The 19,376-nt window shown below is 50.1% G+C and overlaps 1 protein-coding gene across 2 annotated transcripts in view; it reads left to right on the top strand.

Annotated features, from left to right (window-relative positions):
• The window catches only part of LOC119441294 (ATP-binding cassette sub-family C member 4-like), a 450,511-nt gene that overhangs the window by 306,571 nt on the left and 124,564 nt on the right, over positions 1-19,376 (top strand). For both annotated transcript variants that reach the window (XM_037705919.2, XM_049661127.1), the window contains 3 exons: positions 7,113-7,192; positions 7,300-7,450; positions 8,146-8,376. In XM_037705919.2, coding sequence (XP_037561847.1) covers positions 7,113-7,192; positions 7,300-7,450; positions 8,146-8,376 — 462 coding nt within the window. The remainder of the gene's footprint in view (positions 1-7,112; positions 7,193-7,299; positions 7,451-8,145; positions 8,377-19,376) is intronic.

Genomic DNA, 19,376 nt, shown 5'->3' with positions numbered 1-19,376 from the left:
ACGCCTTAGCTGACTGAGCCACCTCGGCGGGTTGCTGGCGGCCGTAAAGCAGAAAGAATGGTGAAAACGTCGTAGTGGCTTGGGAGGCAGTGTTATATGCGTATGTGACGAAGGGAACTACACGATCACACTTGGAGTGGTCTGACGCCACATACCTTGATGACATGTCACCAATAGTTCTGTTGAATCGTTCTGTTAAGCCATTCGTCTGTGGGTGATAAGCGGTAGGGGTGTGGTAAATAATTTGTACTTCCAATCGGAGTGACTGCAGCACGTCCGAAAGGAATACGTGACCCCGATCGCTCAGCAGTTCATGAACTGCGCCACGGCGAACAAAGTTCTGTAGAATAAACGAGGCGACGTCTTTTGCTGATGCGGCAGGTAAGGCGGCCTTTTCAGCATATCGTGTTAAATGTTCTACTGCGACGACAATCCATCGGTTACCAGTGCCAGTAGCTGGTAGAGGCCCGTATAAATCAATGCCGACTGGGCAGGGAAGTGGCTGGAGAGGTGCGGTGGAGAGACGTGAGACACATTCGCGTTGCTGGCAGGCAATGCAGGAGCGTACGTATTTGCAGATGAAGGTGTACATCCCGCACCAATAGTATCGTAGGCTAAGCGGTGTGTAGGTCTTCGATACTCTGCCGGGACCACACTGGGGGTCGGAGGGAAAAGCGGAGCATAAATCGTTTCGAAGGTGGCGGGGCGCGACTAAGCGCCATGTGCGGCCGTCATTGTGGCAGTTGCGGCGGTATAAAAGTCCGTCGCGGATGGCGAAATGCTGGGCCTGTCGGCGTAAAGCTCGAGTTGCCTAAGCTGCCGGAGGGTTTGACAAAATATTGATTATCATGACGATCCATAGGTCTTTTCGTCCCTCGGAGGCTATGTCCATAATGTCAAGAGGGGAGATATCATTACTGTCGGTAGAAATACTGGCGTCTGAAGTAACTGGGAAGCACGAGAGTGCATCGGCGTCACAGTGTCCGCGTTCCGAGCGATCGACGACACGGATATCATATTACTGGATTCGAAGGGACCACCGAGCGAGGCGACCGGACGGGTCTTTGAGGTTAGACAACCAGCAAAGAGCGTGATGATCTATCACGACATGAAAGGGTTGACCGCAGAGATATGGGTGAAATTTTTGAAGCACCCATACGATGGCCACGCACTTTTTTTCTGTTACTGAGTAAATGGCCTCAGGATATGTAAGGGCACGACTGGCATAAGCGACGACGTATTCGGCATTAGTGTTCTTACGTTGTGCGATCACAGCACCAAGAACGACACCACTGGCGTCGGTAGGAAGTAGGTGCGCTTGGGCGGAGACGTAAGTAGGCGGCGGAGAGTCGTAAACAGATCATCAGAGGCTTCCGACCAAGTAGAAAGTGCATTGTCGCCTTGGAGAAGCTAGTTTAGGGGTGCGATCACAGTAGCGAAATGGCGAACGAATCGTCGAAAATAGGAGCATTGTCCAATGAAGCGGCTTAGTGCCTTCAAGTTAGTGGGCTTCGGGAATTCGGATACGCACGGAGTTTAGCAGGGTCGGTAAGAATGCCTTCTTAGGAGACAACGTGGCCAAGTATAGTCAGTTTTCTAGCTGCAAATAGACACTTTTTTAAGTTAAGCTGGGGTCTAGCATTCCGGAGACAGGTCAAAACTTGATGTAAACAGCGAAGATAGGTCGGAAAATCTGGGGAAAAGACGACAACGTCATCGAGGTAGCAGAGACAAGTATGCCACTTCAGGCCGCGCAGGATGCCGTCCATCATGCGTTCAAAGGTTGCGGGCGAGTTGCACATACCGAACGGCATTACCGTGAATTCGTACAAGCTGTCTGGTATTACAAACGCGGTTCTTGAACAGTCTGCGTCAGCCAAGGGCACCTGCCAGTAGCCAGAGCGGAGATCTATGGAGGAAAAAACTCCGCACCTTGTAAACAGTCAAGTGCGTCGTCTATACGTGGCAACGGGGATACATCCTTTCGAGTAATCTTGTTAAGCCTTCGATAATCAACGCAAAATTGTATGGTGCCACCTTTTTTCTTAACTAGGACGACTGCTGATGTCCAGGGCTGGACATTACCAGTCGTAGAAGGCTGGATGAGACCACGTTTGAGCATATCGTTCACCTGGTCACCGATAATGCTTCTTTCGGTATATTCGGTATATAGGGACGCTGCCGAATGGGTGCGTTGCTTCGAGTGTCGATAGTGTGCGAAACAGTCGCTGTGCGGCCGAGTGACGTTGCTTGAAAGTCAAAACAGGAAGAGAAATGTTGTAGCAAGTGAAGAAGTCCGGCTCACGGCGTCGTCGTAAGGTCAGTGGCAATAGACGGCGTAAAAGAACGTGGCATTGAGTGAGGAGGCGACGCCTCGAGTGACGCAAGGTAAGCGGAATGGTCCGTTGTGCCAAAGATTGAAGGTGAAGCCTGCGGCTCTGCTCTCCCGAGGCTTTCACGGCGGCGTCAAGTTTTATTGCGATAGCAATTATATGGGCACTTCAACCGGATTTCTGCCGTCGGCGTCGCCGTCGCCGTGAGGTTCCCTATAGATAAAATCTTCACCGCGCGCCGTGTGCCCGAGCGGAAGCGTGCGGGGACGCGCGCTATCACGGAGAGCGAACGCACTCAATATCCCACGCTCAAGCAAGGAAGCAGGAAGCCAGCGCCGGAGGGAGCGGTGGGTGGGGGGGAGGCGCACTTCTACTCTGCCAACAACCGCGCTCGTCGCTCGTCCGCATCGTCTCTTATCTCCACACGGCTCTGACCTTTATGCGCCGTGCATTCGCCGCTCAGTTTCCGTTGAAGCGATAGACCGCACGTACCTTCGCCCGCTGCGGCGTATGCTTGCTGCCAGCGTTTTGACAGTCGTTGTCTGCAGTCATTCAGTGTGATCTATTCGTGTTTGTTTGTGCGCGCTCACACCACGCTTGTTCATTCAGTTATTAATAGTCGGGCCACATGTTTCAACGCACGCTACACATGCAATGCTGCCCGTATCGGCAGTGCAGCGCTACAGGTGTGTCCCTTCGCACGCGCTGCCCACGGGAAGCGCTTCTCATCAACACCACCGTTTCACACGTGCCTTCTCGTCGTCATCGAGTCTCTCTTCATGTCGGTCTACTTACGCCGCAGCACACCTGCTTACTTAATCAGCTCATGTTTACTACAATTCATATTGCTACCAAAGCCGCTCACCTTACTTCGTATGACATTGCTGTGTTGCTATCGCATTCATTGCTTCGCCCTTAGGGCGAAACTGTGACATTTTTGCTTCTGCCGCTGGCTTTGACACACACACATCAGAGAGAGGTCAGTGGTGAACTCGAGAACAGCGAACAGCAGTGGTAGTGATCAGCGGCGAAATAAGAGTTCAGACGGCGTGACGAGTACTGTGCTGGTATATACAGTCACAAGATACACTGTCAAGAGCATAAGACCAGTCAGGTATAACGGTGTCTTCTGAAACGGGGATTTTGCGACAAGGGTCCTTTTTGGCATTGATGATATCTGGAGAAAACGGAAACAGCTCAATTTCGGCGGGGGCGCAGTCGATGATCGCATGATGTGTGAAGGGAAAGTCGCAACCTAATATGACGTCTTGAGAACATGATGACAGCACGATGAATTCGATGACATAGAGAGCCTCCTGAAGGACGACACGAGCGGTGCACGCACCGGATGGCTCGACGTGCTGCGCGTTAGCCGTCCGAAGGGATAATCCAAAACTTTTCCAATTTTGCGGTAAATACGGGCATCTATCGCTGAAAGTGCACAGCGCCGGTGTCGACAAGGTCTAGCGTCAATATTCCTTCTATTGCGACTTCAGTAACGATTTTCGGGGAAGTACATTTTGCTGACACCGCAGTTCTTGGATCATGAACTGCGATATTTCGTTTTGCTGGCGTAGAGGGCTCCGCCGACGGTGCATGGGCGAAAGGGAGCGGTGGTGAGGAAAAGGTGAACGGCGAGCGGAGAAGGCGGTCTCGGCGGCAGGAGGTGATTCATAGCTGTCCGAATAATTGCGACGTTGTTGGAAACGAGGCGCATATGGACGCACATTGTTGGATACTTTCGGTGCAAGTAGGGGACAGTGACGTGCCACGTGTCGAGCACGGCCACAATAAAAACAAATCGGATGGTTGTCTTCTGTGCACCAATGGTCTTAAGGTCGCGCATGCTGTACCACTGGCCGAGGCAACAGCCAAGCTCGACATTGAAGTGGCCTGTGGAGGAGATTGGCTGGTGGCTACGCGTTGTTTGCGTAGTTCATCGAAGCTTTGGCAGAGACTGATGAGTTCGGGCACATTTGCCGGATTTTTTCGCCAGCAGCATCTGGAAGGCGGCATGTTCAGTGCCTTTTAAGATATGCCTGATCTTCTCGGCATAAGCCATTGCGACGTCAACGTGGTTACGGAGGTCAACAACATCTTCTATATAACTGGTAAATGTCTTCTCGCTCTGTTGTGCACGACCACGCAAACGTTGCTCGGCGCGAAGCTTGCGAACGGCGGGGCGCCCGAATACCTCCGTTACGCTAGCTTTGAAGGCCGCCCACGTCGTGAGATCACGTTCGTGGTTTCGGTAAAACGACACGTAATTCAGTTTTTAGGTGTCGTCCCAGTGGTTGTGGGTGCTCACCCGGTCGTAGTGAGCGAGCCACTCTTCTACGTGATTATCTTCTGTACCGCTGAAGATGGGTGGGTCGCGTTGGCGTAACGGGCCAGGGCAGACCAAGGTAGTCACCGGGGCAGCGGGTTGTGGTAGTACTTCTTCCGGCCTAATGAAGACGGACTGTAGTGTCCGGTTGCGAAGTTTCAGATTTCCTGTTGTAACCAGCATCTCCACCAATGGTGAAGAGGGTTTATTCGGGTCGTAGAGCAGCAGCGACAAATGCAGCACCAGCAGGTAGGGTGTAGCCAGAGAGCGAACTTTGTACGAGCCACACGATGGCAACGGGGCTGTTCAGCGTGTCGATCTTCTTCCTCACACAGCTGTTAATATAGCCGCTGTCACTGCTGGTGTTACTGTACAGCTCAGTTTCAATGACGCAAATGGTTTTCCTATGACAGGGGCCCAATTCACGAAACTTCTCGTTCGTAAGTGCTCTTTTCCATTCATGAGCCGCTGTCACTAATATTGTGGGCAGTATCAGCACTGGCTGGAATTTGTCCTTGCGAATAATTCTCGCGTATGGGTTCTTTCTGAATACAAGTCTAAAACCACACGTTTTGCCCCGTTGCTATGTTGTCGCCCACCTTTTGTACTGTCTGCACAAGAGTGGTTCATGCTTGCACGTGTTGGCTGAAAGTTAGTGCGTGGGGTCAATCATGGGGCAAATGGCGCGTAAGGTGATGCAGTGTTTTTTTCGCTTCGATTTCATTGGCAACATTGGCGTCTGCAGCGCACTAGGTAACTGCCGCCAAAAGGCCAGGTTACCGTTTCCCATCATATGGATTCCAATGTGCGCTTCCTCAAATAGTCCATCTTTCGTCTACTGCACGAATGCAAATACAAAATTATAACATAAAATCTATGACGCTGCGCATGTGCTTCTGCTGGTTCAGTTTTCATACAATATTCAAGAACCGAAGGTTTACGATCTTCGCGAGTAATATAACATATAAGCGACATAACAGGAAGGGCTACTTATTTTCGCACTGTTGCGCTCGCGCGCATGCGTCTGTGTTCACCAAGCGCCGAAACCCGGCGATTCTGTTCAGCTTGATAATGCGCCGTCGCGCATGATTGTTATCAGTGAGGCGCTTCTGCGTCCCTCTCCCTTCGTGAAGGCAAGACTGCTAAAACGGATAGCGGATCCACGCCGAGCGGATTATGTGCATTTTCCGGCGGTAGTTATGCTGTATTAAAAACGTTGTTCCTCGTGCAGGCGTCGTGTTCCTGACTCGGCTTTAGGTTTTGCCCTGCTCGGCAAAACCTAACAACACTAAGATCAAGACTCGTTGTGTTTGCTTTAGCTTACCTATATATATAAATTACTTTAGATCGCAAAATGCTCCTCAAGGAATGTAACGGCTCCGTGGTCTTAGAATATGCTTTACGTTGTCATCAATAAAACATAAATGACTTTAAGCCCGACAAGGGTGCACTGCAAACGGAAGTGCTATATCAGATAGAGCCGCAAATGTTCCGCTTACGAATGAGGGGACAGCCGAGTTGCTCATAAACACTGCTGTGCTCACGCTCTCGAACTCAAGAGGATCGACAAAGCGCGTGACCACTGACTTTACATTAGGTGCGCGTCACGAGGGATAGCAGCGAAGCCTGTAGTTAAAATTAAATTATTGGGTTTTACGTGCCAAAACCAGTTCTGATTATGAGGCACGCCGTAGTGGGGGACTCCAGAAATTTGGACCGCCTGGGGTTCTTTAACATGCACCTAAATCTAAGTACACGGGTGTTTTCGCATTTCGCCCCCATCGAAATGCGGCCACCGTGGCCGGGATTCGATCCACGCGACCTCGTGCTCAGCAGCACAACACCATAGCCACTGAGCAACCACGGCGGGTCGAAGCCTGTAGTGCATATACTACCCCAGTCAGCAGTGATTTTATGTTTGCAAACTGTGGCGTGAACTACGTCATTGTGCCCAAATGACTGATATCGGCATATAGTTAACGTCAAATATCCCCAGGGCCTTCCCTGACATCCGCGACAGCGAAGGAGCACTCGCACGAGAAGAACGCACCAAGCAAGCCACACCGGCTCCCATTTCGCAATGTGCCAACAACTTCTTTCCATCGAAATTTAAAAAAAAAAACATTTCTCCTCAGGAGTTCAGTTGATCCACCGTGGAGCTAATGTCCCAGAGCAACATTAGCACAAACCTTAGAGGTGAGTGTTTTTGCATTGCACGTACCCCATCAAAATGCTGCCGCTACGGCTGGATATAAAAACCGCGGTGAGGAGCAGCACGCCATCCAGTGAAGGAAGCTCAAAAGTTGTATGAGTGCTGAGAGTAAAATATTTTCAAGAACGGCCAAGCAAGTTCTGGTTTTCATTGTTTGGTTCTCATGGTGCTCAGTATTTGCGGCTATACAAAAGTCGCAAGTATTGCGAGTATGATTTCACCTAAAAATTGCGCATTGCAGGTAGAATCCAAAATCGCTTTGCCAAGGACTTGGGTACCATCGATGACCTTCTTCCACCGACCGGCCTGGACATCACTTTTGTAAGTATTGGTTTCCGTGGCACCCGCAGTTACTGGCGGTGAATAATTAAGGCGGCTTTCTTGAACTGTTAGATAGCCGAGGCACATCTGCCACTGAACGTTCGCAGATATTCCTGAACCTGGTCGGTGTTCTGGTGGTGGTGGCCGTTATCAGCCCCTGGATTATCATCCCCACTCTAATCCTATTCGTGCTTTTCTTCTACCTACGCCGGTTCTACATGCGGACAGCCAGAGACGTTAAGCGGCTGGAGGGAGTGAGTGAGTACCTTTCTTCAACCTTATCGCAGCTCCGATAACGACCAACAGGTAGGTGGCTTTATTAGTATGCACGAAGTACACTTTAGGTGATGTAAGCAGCAATGTGATCTCTTTCAAATGTACACCAGAAAAAGAGACATCAATCTCATCAGCATTCCTGAAACTGTGATGAGTGAACAAGACGTTTGTGGTGTCGTTTATGTGTAGAATGAAAAGCAAGGAGCGCAAGATTGACTTCTGCAGTCTATCCCACACTTTGTCGTACCCAATTAAGATTTGCATATTATGAATCTGGGTGTAGCATTTTCTATGGCTAAGGCGGGCTTCCACTAGAGCGCGCCAATGAATTTCTAGTTTCCCAATATACGCACCTCATGGCACGAAAGCCGCAAGTGATAGATATAACGTAAAAGGAGCATGCAAATAGGGTGCGCCGAGGGTGATCATTAGAAGGCACAACTAATTCTTAAAGGGTATGCATTCACTGGCAGAATACAATGGCCCTGGAAATCGCCAACACCATTAGGAGCAGCTCCTACGCAAGAGTGCAGGAGCGTTTATGCATGGCGCGGTGCGACGTCACATTCCAGGGCTCTAGCTTCAACCTAGCGCAGGAACTGGACAATGTGCACGAGCGGTTATTTCTTGCGCTGTCCATTCTCTTGCTGCGACCTGTTCTGTGTGCACAATCGCAGCACGCAGCCCTGTGTTCTCCCACCTGAGCACCTCCTTGTACGGCCTGACCACCATCCGAGCGTTCAACGCACAGCGGACCTTTGAGCGCATGTTCGACCTGAAGCAAGACCATCACACCTCGGCTTGGTACATGTTCCTTTGCACGGCTCGGTGGTTCGGCATCACGTTGGACTCCATCTGCTTCGCGTACATTACCATCGTCACAATGTCCCTGGCCTTGTCATCGGACGGTACGTTGCCTCCCGCCACCATATATTTTCTGTTGTTCGAATTGCGTTGTTAGAAGCTCTTGTTTTAGCGCACGTCAGCCTAAGGAACACTACATGCATTAAAGGTTCTGTTAGTTTCAGGTTCTACCATTCTTGTCATGTGACACAGGAGACATCTTGTTTGCTGTTGAGCCCGCTCTTACAGTGAAGCTTTATATGGCTAGGCGAAAATAAAAAGCGTGTGTCCGTCGCCTGTGTACAGAAAACTATCATCATCAGCTTGAGCGTCGTCGTCTTCGTCCGCGCAGCTGGCTCGTTGGCGCCTCCCTGGTTGCGCTCGTGCTCGTGCTTGGCACGCGCTCGTGCCACTGATCCTGCGTTCGTCGTCGTCGTCTTCTTCCACAGCTGGCTGCGTTGCCGCCCATCATTCCAGCGTCGAATTCCTCTTCTGTCGTCGTAATGGGGAGGCCGCGTTTACGGGGGTATGAGCCATTGCTTAAGGGGGTGTGAGCCATTCATTGTCTTACCGTAACGGACAGATTTAATTCTGAAGCAATTTAATTTCCAAGAATCGCAAGCGGTAATGAGCAAATGGGGCTAACCACGCCTGCGAGCAAACGCAAGACTACGAACGCAAGCGACAACGGCAGACTGCAGGCCATACCGTCAGTGACGTCGTTCTCTCCCTCGCAGCCGAATGTGTGTGTAACCTCATTAAGAAACACAAAGACGTAACGAATAATTCAGAAATACTTTAATGAGCCGTCGGGATTAACCCAGTCATAAACACCGGGGCCGCACGTTTCAGTGTCGCGGGTTAACCATTTGTACGGAGTGCTTGGCCGGTGATTTCTTCCTCACTTCCACATTTAAGTCGGTCATGACTACAAGGTAGTCGGCGTTGATGTTTTAAAGTGTTATTCAAACGTCAGTCTACAATTGTTTTATTTAATTATTTTTCATCATGCTCGCTGCAGTTCGTTGATTGCGCCACTTTTATTTTACTTTTAGGTAACTTTATTACAATGACTATTACCCCTTTCGTTGTCGCAATGAATTCAGCAATGCTTGCCGCTGTCTTGATGCAGAGGAAATTCTACCCTGTAAGTATGTTGCGTGATTGCTGCGAATGGTATTCTTTTTTCATCGTGCAAGATGTCGAAGTCAAAGGAATGTAGACGGAGATCTCTAAGATAGATCTTCGTACTGCAGGAGACGTAAAATAGGCTCAAGTTGGTAATGATGATCCTGTACTGATTGAGCGATGTGTCACGATTATCGGGAGAAGTGCGCTTCAAGGTTGCTGCCTACTCTGCCTCCCCTTAAGTTTATATATTCTCAGAGGCGGCATGTCCCGTGGACTTCATTTAGGTTGCGCTATAACATGAGCCAAACAACTCACAATAGCACAATTTTGATAGACATTTTTTTTCAGAGAACATTGTAACTAGTTAGGCGCAGTCAGTCATATATCACTTTGAAAGGCAGAACCAGCCTGAGCATTATATTGTTGTTTTAACAAGAGGAGCAGCGTATTGGACAGGACGTGAGGAAGTGACAACGGGGTTAGAAATGAAATGTTTACTCTTCCAAGCAGTGGCATCTAGTCTTTCTACCCATGAAGAAAAACAAAAGTGCATATGCACTTTTGCGTTGAGACAAAATCACTCAGATCAGCTCAGTCTGGTAGCAATAAAATGAAAGAAAATCATGCGCACACAACGCCACTTTCGCGGTTACGAAAAAATGTCGTAGTTTCGCCCGAAAGGTGAAGCATCAGTTGCGATAGGAAATTAGTAGAGAGCTATTCGGAGTAGGGATAGTAGTTTTATCGGCTGCATAAACTTGAACACATTCGCTTACTAACTGAATTAACAAGCGTGGTGTCAGCGCGCACAAGCAAATATGAATAGATCACACTGAATGACCGCAGACAACGACTGTCAAAACGCTGGCAGCGAAGCGCAGCCGCCGCAGCGGGCGAAGGTTCGTGCGGTCTATCGCTTCAACGGAAACTGAGCGGCGAATGCACAGCGCATACAAAGGTCAGAGCCGTGTGGAGATAAGAGACGGTGCGGGCGACCGCCACAGCCGCGGGCAAAGTATGAGCGCAGTTGTTGGCAGAGTAGAAGCTGCGCCCCCCGCCTCCCTCCCGCGCTTGTTTCCCTCCCTCCCCCTTGTTTCTTGCTGACAGGGCGGAGAGACAGTAAAAAGCGCAAATTCGGATCGAAGCGGGTGGTCGGCGCTGTATGGGTGCTGCCATGTTTCTATACGTGATCACGGTTAGGGTGGCTATTACGGTTACCGGCGGTAACTGCCACAGTAATTTCCGTATGCGATATGCATGCGCAAAGGCATGTCCCGTATGGCGGTACCGTATCAAGTAGCGAGCAAAAAAGAAACACTCTAGTGTCGCCAATAATCAGCCTCCGACCGCTGCGCAAGGATATTGCCTCGTACCTTCGGCAGTGCTGACAACAGCTTGTGAGATGGAGTCCACCGGCCTTTGTAGCAGCGGCCTAATTCATGCTCACTTGGGAGTCGGGACATGCTTAGAAACCGGCTGCTACAGAGCGAATACACGTACCACTTCCGTGTAATTATGCGTAAGAGGCGCTCCTTCTTGTTTCCTTCCAATTAATGCTTATAGTGTAGAGCGCCATCCAAGCACACGACGGACCGATTCCGCGCACGTCGTAGCTCAGTACTATCCAATCACGCCGCATACAAGCTCTGCTGGCGGCGCAATTAATCTTGGCTCAGTTACAGTAACGTCATGCCCGTACACGCAATTAAGTCCATCGGGTGAATCCAGCTTCAAAGGTACACCAGCGTATTGCAGTGCTGCCGGTAAGTTGGGTATGTTAGCGCGAAAATGCGGGAAAGATAAAAACGAAACAAAGAAGGACAAGCGCTATTGACAACTCGTTAGTAAGACGAGTCCATTCGTCCATACATACGCGGCTTGGAGCCACTTGCACTGCACAACATTCCCACCTCACTACGGAATTAGAAAAATTGCGGCAAAACAAAGAAAGAAAACAGCGTAGAGAAATATAACGGTTTCCGAAACCATGAAACTAAGACAATAGCTTGTGCTGACGTCAGAGGTCACATGCGCTTCCTCACACTAGGATTACTTATGAGAGTATGACATATTATTTTGACGTATACTTCTGACCTCAATAATGACGGCGCAAATTATTGCTGACGCGCTTTCGTAGACGGCATGACACTGTGACGACAACGATGACGTTGTGACCGCGTAAGCAAGAATGATGGCGACAAGAAGTGACGACAGCGGAACAACGACGGCTGCACTTCTTCTCCGATGCTTTACTCTACGATACTTTTACAACCTCTGCGTGCAATGCACTGTGAGAGTTCGCCTAGGTGAAGATTCGGTGATCTGGCACGACGCATATTGGCAAGAGACGCACAGCGGGTTTGGGCGACGAACGCGCACGTCACCCGTTGAGGTGGGAAAACGCGACAGAGCCTCAGCGCCGAACACAACATCTTGAGGCGTCACAAAGCTCTTGCGCTCGGCTCAAAGAGCCGCGTTGCTTTCGGCGAAGAACCCTCTCCGCTATTAGGTTGCGCGACAACAGGTACCCTGTGATTTTGCTACCGTAACTCCGGCGCGTCCTACAGTCTTTTATTGCGAAGCTATATAATGTGATCGCCAGAGCGCGCGAGTGAACGTAGCAATTTTGTAGAGGACGGGTACAACGTTATGGGTGGGTTGGCGTAGGCATGCTATACTCCGTTTGCTACATCAGGTGCAACGCTGTAGAGGCTAGAGATACATTTTTCAGTGGCTGCGTTCCCCCTTAGAAATAGTTCGGTGTTTATTGACCGATTTTTATGAAAATGTTCTTCATATAAGCTCAGTTCTGAACAGAAAAATTAATTTACCCTTAGAAACAAACGAACAGTGTACTCATACGGTTGCTAACACGTTGTTTTATGTCAATTTGCTTTTCTTTGTTCTTTATTTTTGCAGCCCGTTGCGGCAGCCTCACGTGCAAGCTCGCGCGAGCAAACGCTGCTGGCGCGCAGCGAAGCATAGACGGAACGCGCGGATTTTGGTGAACGTACTTCGTGCGTAGCTTCCACAGCGTTGCACCTGATGTATGAAACGCAGTATAATTAGGCGAGTTATGAAGTGGCAACGGATAAACGAGACATTTATGGACTAGTGGCACATGGCGAAAGAATAAAGACGTGGCTTACCTATGGACAGGTAGCGATAGCAGAGATAAATGAGTCCAGGCCTGCGCGGCACACGCTGCACACTCACAGCGTAAGCTGGTGGAGCGGCTCAAGAGTAGCTCCAATTTCGGCACCACGCACACCAGGGTCTTCGCGGCAGTCTGTTCGCCTCGTTTTGACGAGAACGATCAGAACTGTCCGCCCGGCGTCGACGGCGAGCTGCGGCTTCTAATGCTCTCTGCACAGCAGTCTGCTGAGCCCGATGATGCTTGGTGGTAGCCGCGCACGTAGCTCTACGATTCGCTTCTTCAGCAGCGGTTCGTACCTTGCGAGGAGACACCATAACGTGTACCGAAGATGTAACCAGGAGCAGTATTCTGTAAGAGTCTACCTAGTGGACTTTCCAGTTCAGCTGTCGCTGATTGGCTGCTGCCTGACGTGCAAGAAGGTGCCAGCCAGTCTCCTTCCTGCACGTCAAGCAGCAGCAGGGACGAGTACAATGACGCACGCACTAGGCACACCTTTAGTGAGTCAGAACCGAGGGAGCCGCCCTGGCGTACAAGTCTCGTACTCCGGAGGCCCAGGATCGATTCCCACCCAAACCCAATCCTAGCAAATTTTGTTTTCAAAGCCATTAATTACATTTTCTTACAGGCACCTCCCTGAGAAATTTGACGTTAATCCGAGCATTTTTTGACGTGTTTTTAATCTTTCCGCCGTCGGCCATATATATAGAACCTTCGCTTGATCACGCCAGATTTTCTGCCTCAAGGGACATATTGACCCTTTTCGCGGAGCAGTTTGTTCTAGAGAGACGAGGTGGCGCTTTTGGCGGCGCGCCGTACGTCACCTCAGCGACCGCGCACGAATACGAAACCATCACCACTTCTACCTTGCTTCTGTGTGATCAGCTGTCGGAAATACAACTGAGTTTTCGCTAACGCACTGGGCTTCAATCACGCTGGATTGAATCATGTGGATTGAAGACGTGTGCAGTAGTCAACTGCAAAAATAGTGAGTGGCATATTAAAGAATGTAACCAATATGTGGGGCCAAGTTCGTGAACCGCTGCTGCAACTCTCCGTACGTGTTTCCGGCTATTCTCGAGGATACAAAAAATTTCGCTCATCCGGCAGCGCTGTATCGCTGACCTTCAAAAAAAGGGCTTCATCCCTAGAACGTCGGAAAGAGTGAGTACCACTCGTTGAACAATGATAAAGGGTGTAGTGCCTCTTCGTGTCATCGTAGGTTTCGCGCACAGTATCTACACACGTTTACCCCAACCGGCACGGAAACGTACGCCCACTCTTTCGCCAACGTGTTAACAATAAGTGCAAGGGTGGCTGAACGGGCGTTTTGGTAAAGTGGCATCTTTGGTTGGCAGCGCGACGATCTACATGGAAGCGAGAGAAGGGAAGAGCGCTTAACAACTTTATTGCGCACACAACCAAGGTTTAAATACCATGCTAAGGCACAATAGAAAGAACAGAAGGGTAGCACGTGTTCGGGACTCAGCTTCCAACATACAATATGCAAATCATGTTGTTAGATATTTCACTTCTTTATCGCACAGTGACAATCAAGGGGCACTGACAATAAAATTGACAACAATAAAATTGTTGTAAGTAGCGCTCTTTCCTATCCCTTCTCTCGTTTCCATGTACATCGTCGCGCTGCTAACCAAAGATGCAATAAGTGAATCGGCGCACACTTTAATATATGCACACTATATATGCACAATAAATGACGGTACTACACCGATAGCGCACGAATAGACGAAGCTGAATGTTTCGTGACGGTCCACAAGAGTAAGCGAGTTACTAGCGATAACATGTCTTTGTTACAAGGTATTACAATGTACAGAACAGCTACGTATCAAGCCTTGTGCGCATCAAGAACAAATCTAATGAAACTGATCACACCCGCAAGCTGTTATGCAGAAAATAATCAGATAGTGGCCGCGCCGAGGAACTTAATTTACGGAGTCAAAAACGTGACAAGCCTCTGCTTCAAAATATTTGGCAAATAAAGAACGAAGAGTAAAACACGCTAATCCTGATTCAATTTATGAGCGGAAAGTTTGGATAGCTCCGAATACATATTTAGTCGCGCTTCGACAGCAAGCACGCTGCTCGCGCCGTTTGGACGTAGCTTAATTAGCTCCGAAAGCGCTTTTGCATGTTCTCTGACGCATTGGTCAAAGCTTCGTGTCGTCCACCCAGTCACCATCTACGATATCTCCTGAAACAGAGGTTTGCTAAGCCGCACCGGCGTCATACTAATTTATTGTAAACTCGGAGGCAACGGAGGCAGTTAAGGCAAGCAATGGACGCGTCACCACGTGATCAAACACGGCAGCGCGAACAGGATCGCCGCGAAAAGGCTCAATAGTGCTTTCAAATTAATAAGTGTTATGAACAGGCAACGTGGCAATGCAGAATCAGGCAGTCATGTGTCGACTACCCTCATTTTCAGAAACATTCTATGAACGACTGTACCAAATGACGATAGATTTGACGAATGACGGCCGGAATCGAATCCCGGCCACGGCGGCCGCATTTCGATGGGGCCGAAATGCGAAAACACCCATGTACTTAGATTTAGGTCCACGTTAAAAAACCCCAGGTGGTCCGAATTGCCGGAGTCCCCCACTACGGCGTGCCCCATAATCAGATCGTGGTTTTGGTACGTAAAACCCCAGAATAATTTTTTTTAATAAACATGAAAAAAGTATCTTGGGCAGCGATCATAAAGATTTCACCCTAAATCTAGGGAGAAATTCTAAGGAAAGACACGAAATAACAGCAGAAGATTCGCTGCGAACCAAGCTAAAGGTTGATCTAACATTGCAACTTCCATCACGCGTAGGCTTTTACCTGAGAAAAAAAACACTCTTGTGTTTTCAGCATAGAAAACCAATCCTGGAGCAAGCGGCATGTTTACAATATCGTTTGCGGATATATAATAAAAAAGTGGACCACAAATTGGCCCTTGATGGACACCAAGTGCTATTTCTTTCGCGAACAAAACCTATTATAATGTCACGTAGTAGTGACGGTGAAGAAAACAGCACCAATACTGCGAATAACGCAACTAGCTTTTTATTCGGCGAACTTGTTCCCACAAAAATAGGCTACGCTCAAAGAACAACGATAGCGGCCAATAAAGTCGGCGGTCGTGGAAAATCTCATCAGCGGGTCACGTGCGTCGGCTTTTATACCATGCAGAGTCATGGAAGGTTCCAGAGTAATCGCTGGTGCCCGCGTGTCTTCCAGAAAATACTACACATTTCGGGTCGCGCATGCATGGAATCAGATTACACAAGGCTTGGTGACAACATACAGCGCGTAGAACCATCGATAATATTCGATAAACTTCCGATATATGCACGTGCGTCCTGTGCTCACGATAACATTTGTTAGACGGCGAAACGCGGTCACGGTTCACCCTAGAAAGATAAACAAGTACACGTGTCACTACCCCCCCTCTCCCCCCTTTGAAAAGCATCGTCTCTATGCCACAAACAAGCACGAAAGCGAAAAGAAAACCAGGGATAATAAAGAAAAAAAAACAATTAGAAAAAATTCGTGGTCACTTGCACTAGTGGCGCAAGGCTAAAGACACAGCGGCGCTGATCGGTTCCTAGCTGTTCCTGGCTATACGAAGGGATGCTAAGTTATGCGAAGTGATGCTAAGTTATACGAAGTGTATAAGCATTTCCTCGTGGTCCGTGGCATCGGGGAACCCTTCGCGAAGCACTTGCAGTCCTAGCACACGGGCGGAAGGTATGCACAGAGTACGGGCGGCGCGCAGCAGACGAAACGCCGGGATGACGTCACGGCGCATGCGCAGTAGCGCGGAGCTAGTGGTCGCTCGGCAAAGCCGCCGCCAGAGGCGCCTGCTACAGTCACGGACACCGCGAGCGTTCGGCGCTAATGCCGGGAAACGGAGAAACGCGGATGGCGTCGGCAGCACCTCTGCGCGTTGCCTTGTTGGTGTTGCTACAATTTGTTTCGCTCTCTCGCTCGCTCTCATTTTCTCTTTCTCTCTCCCGAGCATAGCGCGCGACGCGCGCATCTTCTCCTTCCCTCTCCTTAACGTCCCATGTCAAGGCAACATGTGCACGGCACGGAGAGGAGGCGAAGCACACGCCGCTCCGCGAGGTGGTTGCTAGGCAACGCAGTGGCAAGCGGCACACATTACGGCCGGCTTAAACAGCTCCACGGTAAAAAAAAAATTTCCGCCCAAGCACTCCGTTCAGATGGTTAACTAGCGAAGCTGAAACGTGCGGCCCCGGTGTCTATGACTGTGTTAGTCCCGACGGTTCATTAAAGTATTTCTCAGTTATTGGTTACATCTTTGTGTTCCTAATGAGGTTACACACGCGTTCGGCTGCGACGGAGAGAATGACGTTACAACGGCGTGCCCGCAGTCCGCCGTCGTCGCTTGCGTTCGATGTCTCGAGTTTGCACGGCGGCGGGTTAGCAGCATCCGCCCGCCATTGCCGCTTGCGATTCTTTGAAGTTAAATTGCCTCCAGATTAAATCTGTACGTTACGTAAGACACTGAATGGCTCATACCTTCTTAAGCAATGGCTCATATCCCCGTCAACGCGGCCTCCCCATTACGACGACAGAAGAGACAGACAGACAGACAGACAGAAGAGACAGACAGACAGACAGACAGACAGACAGACAGACAGACAGACAGACAGACAGACAGACAGACAGACAGACAGACAGACAGACAGACAGACAGACAGACAGACAGACAGACAGACAGACAGACAGACAGACAGACAGACAGACAGACAGACAGACAGACAGACAGACAGACAGACAGACAGACAGACAGACAGACAGACAGACAGACAGACAGACAGACAGACAGACAGACAGACAGACAGACAGACAGACAGACAGACAGACAGACAGACAGACAGACAGACAGACAGACAGACAGACAGACAGACAGACAGACAGACAGACAGACAGACGACGACAGACAGACAGACAGACAGACAGACAGACAGACAGACAGACAGACAGACAGACAGACAGACAGACAGACAGACAGACAGACAGACAGACAGACAGACAGACAGACAGACAGACAGACAGACAGACAGACAGACAGACAGACAGACAGACAGACAGACAGACAGACAGACGACAGACAGACAGACAGACAGACAGACAGACAGACAGACAGACAGACAGACAGACAGACAGACAGACAGACAGACAGACAGACAGACGACAGACAGACAGACAGACAGACAGACAAGACAGACAGACAGACAGACAGACAGACAGACAGACAGACAGACAGACAGACAGACAGACAGACAGACAGACAGACAGACAGACAGACAGACAGACAGACAGACAGAGAACTTTTGTTCAGGTCCTGAGGAACTGCGTTGGGACACCCCCTTTCACGGGGAGTCGGTAGCAGTCGCGGGCCGCTCCCACGCAGGGACCGGAAGACCGTGTCCCTCCGCCCTCTCGCAGTCCCTCTGGGCAATCCGAAGTTGAACCGAGAGGTCGCCACATTTAAGGGCTTCCTCCCAATCCGCTTCCTTGATGAACTCTTTGTCGCGTAACGCAGGACATTGCCAGAGCATGTGAGCTAATGAGCAATACGCCTCTCCGCGGTCCGGGCATTGCGGTTCGATTTTGGGCGAGAAGGGACTAAACCTTCCCCTCGAAGGGAAAGACCCCGTTTGGAGCATCCTAAAGGCCGACGATTGCGGTCGAGTGAGTCTAGGATGGGGAATTGGAAAAGCCCTCCGAGAAAGATGATAATCAGTCAAGATCTCGTGGAAAGTGAAGAGCGAGTCCCTGTACCTCCCGGCGTCCCCGCCTTCGAATCCGCCGGGACCGCCGCGGTGAGCGAAACCTCGCGCACGGTCATGGGCAAATTCATTGGCGTTGGGAACATCAGAATGTACGTTGGCCCCCATGTGGGCCTGGAACCATTTCATAGTGTGAAACCCGGCAGCCCCCTCGATGCCGAGGATGGCCGCTGCCTCCCGCGAGATCAAGCCCGAGGCGAAAGCCCTAGCTGCGGACCGCGAGTCTGTGAATATATTTGGCTGCTATGGGTCCTTCATTTCTACAGCGATGGTCATTTGCTCAGCCACCGTTGCCGAAACATTTCTACCTGAGGCAGAACATAGGAGTTTGCCAGTATGGTCGACCGAAACAACTGCGAAGCAATTGGAACGCCCGTACTGGACTGCATCGACAAAGGCTGCGAGATTCCGACTATCTGCAACCGATTTCAATAAAGAATGGGCCCGAGCTATGGGGCGCCCTACATTGTATTGCGGGTGGACATTTCTTGGAAGTGGAGCTACCGTAAACGTACCTCTGATTGAGGACGGTAGAGTCACTTTACGCTCATTAGTCGGCGTAAGACCGCAGCCTATGGATTCCAGTATGCGACTACCAGCCCGCGAGGACGATAGACGCATGACCTGAGCCATATTCTGGGCCTCGATCACCTCCTAGAGGGAGTTATGCATGCCTAATTGTATGAGCTTCTCGATGCTGGTGGTTATAGGCAAGCCTAGAACTCGCTTTATATACTTTTGCGCATTAGTGCATCGATTTTTGCCTCTTCCCCTTTGGACCAGTGCAGCGCCGAAGCGACGTAATTAATGTGGCTCATGAGAAACGCATGGTAGAGCCGTAGGAGATTGCTCTAGCTCAGCCCCCCCCCCCCCCCCCCCCTGCGGTTCGAGACCCTGAGTAGGAGCGTAAGCATGTTCTCCGTCTTGGAGATGATGTGGGCTATAGTCT

The sequence above is a fragment of the Dermacentor silvarum genome, chromosome 2 (genome assembly GCF_013339745.2).
Source record: "Dermacentor silvarum isolate Dsil-2018 chromosome 2, BIME_Dsil_1.4, whole genome shotgun sequence".
NCBI classification, from domain to species: Eukaryota; Metazoa; Arthropoda; class Arachnida; order Ixodida; family Ixodidae; genus Dermacentor; species Dermacentor silvarum.
Note: the sequence above shows the minus strand (reverse complement) of the source record. Positions and strands in the feature narration are given on the sequence as shown.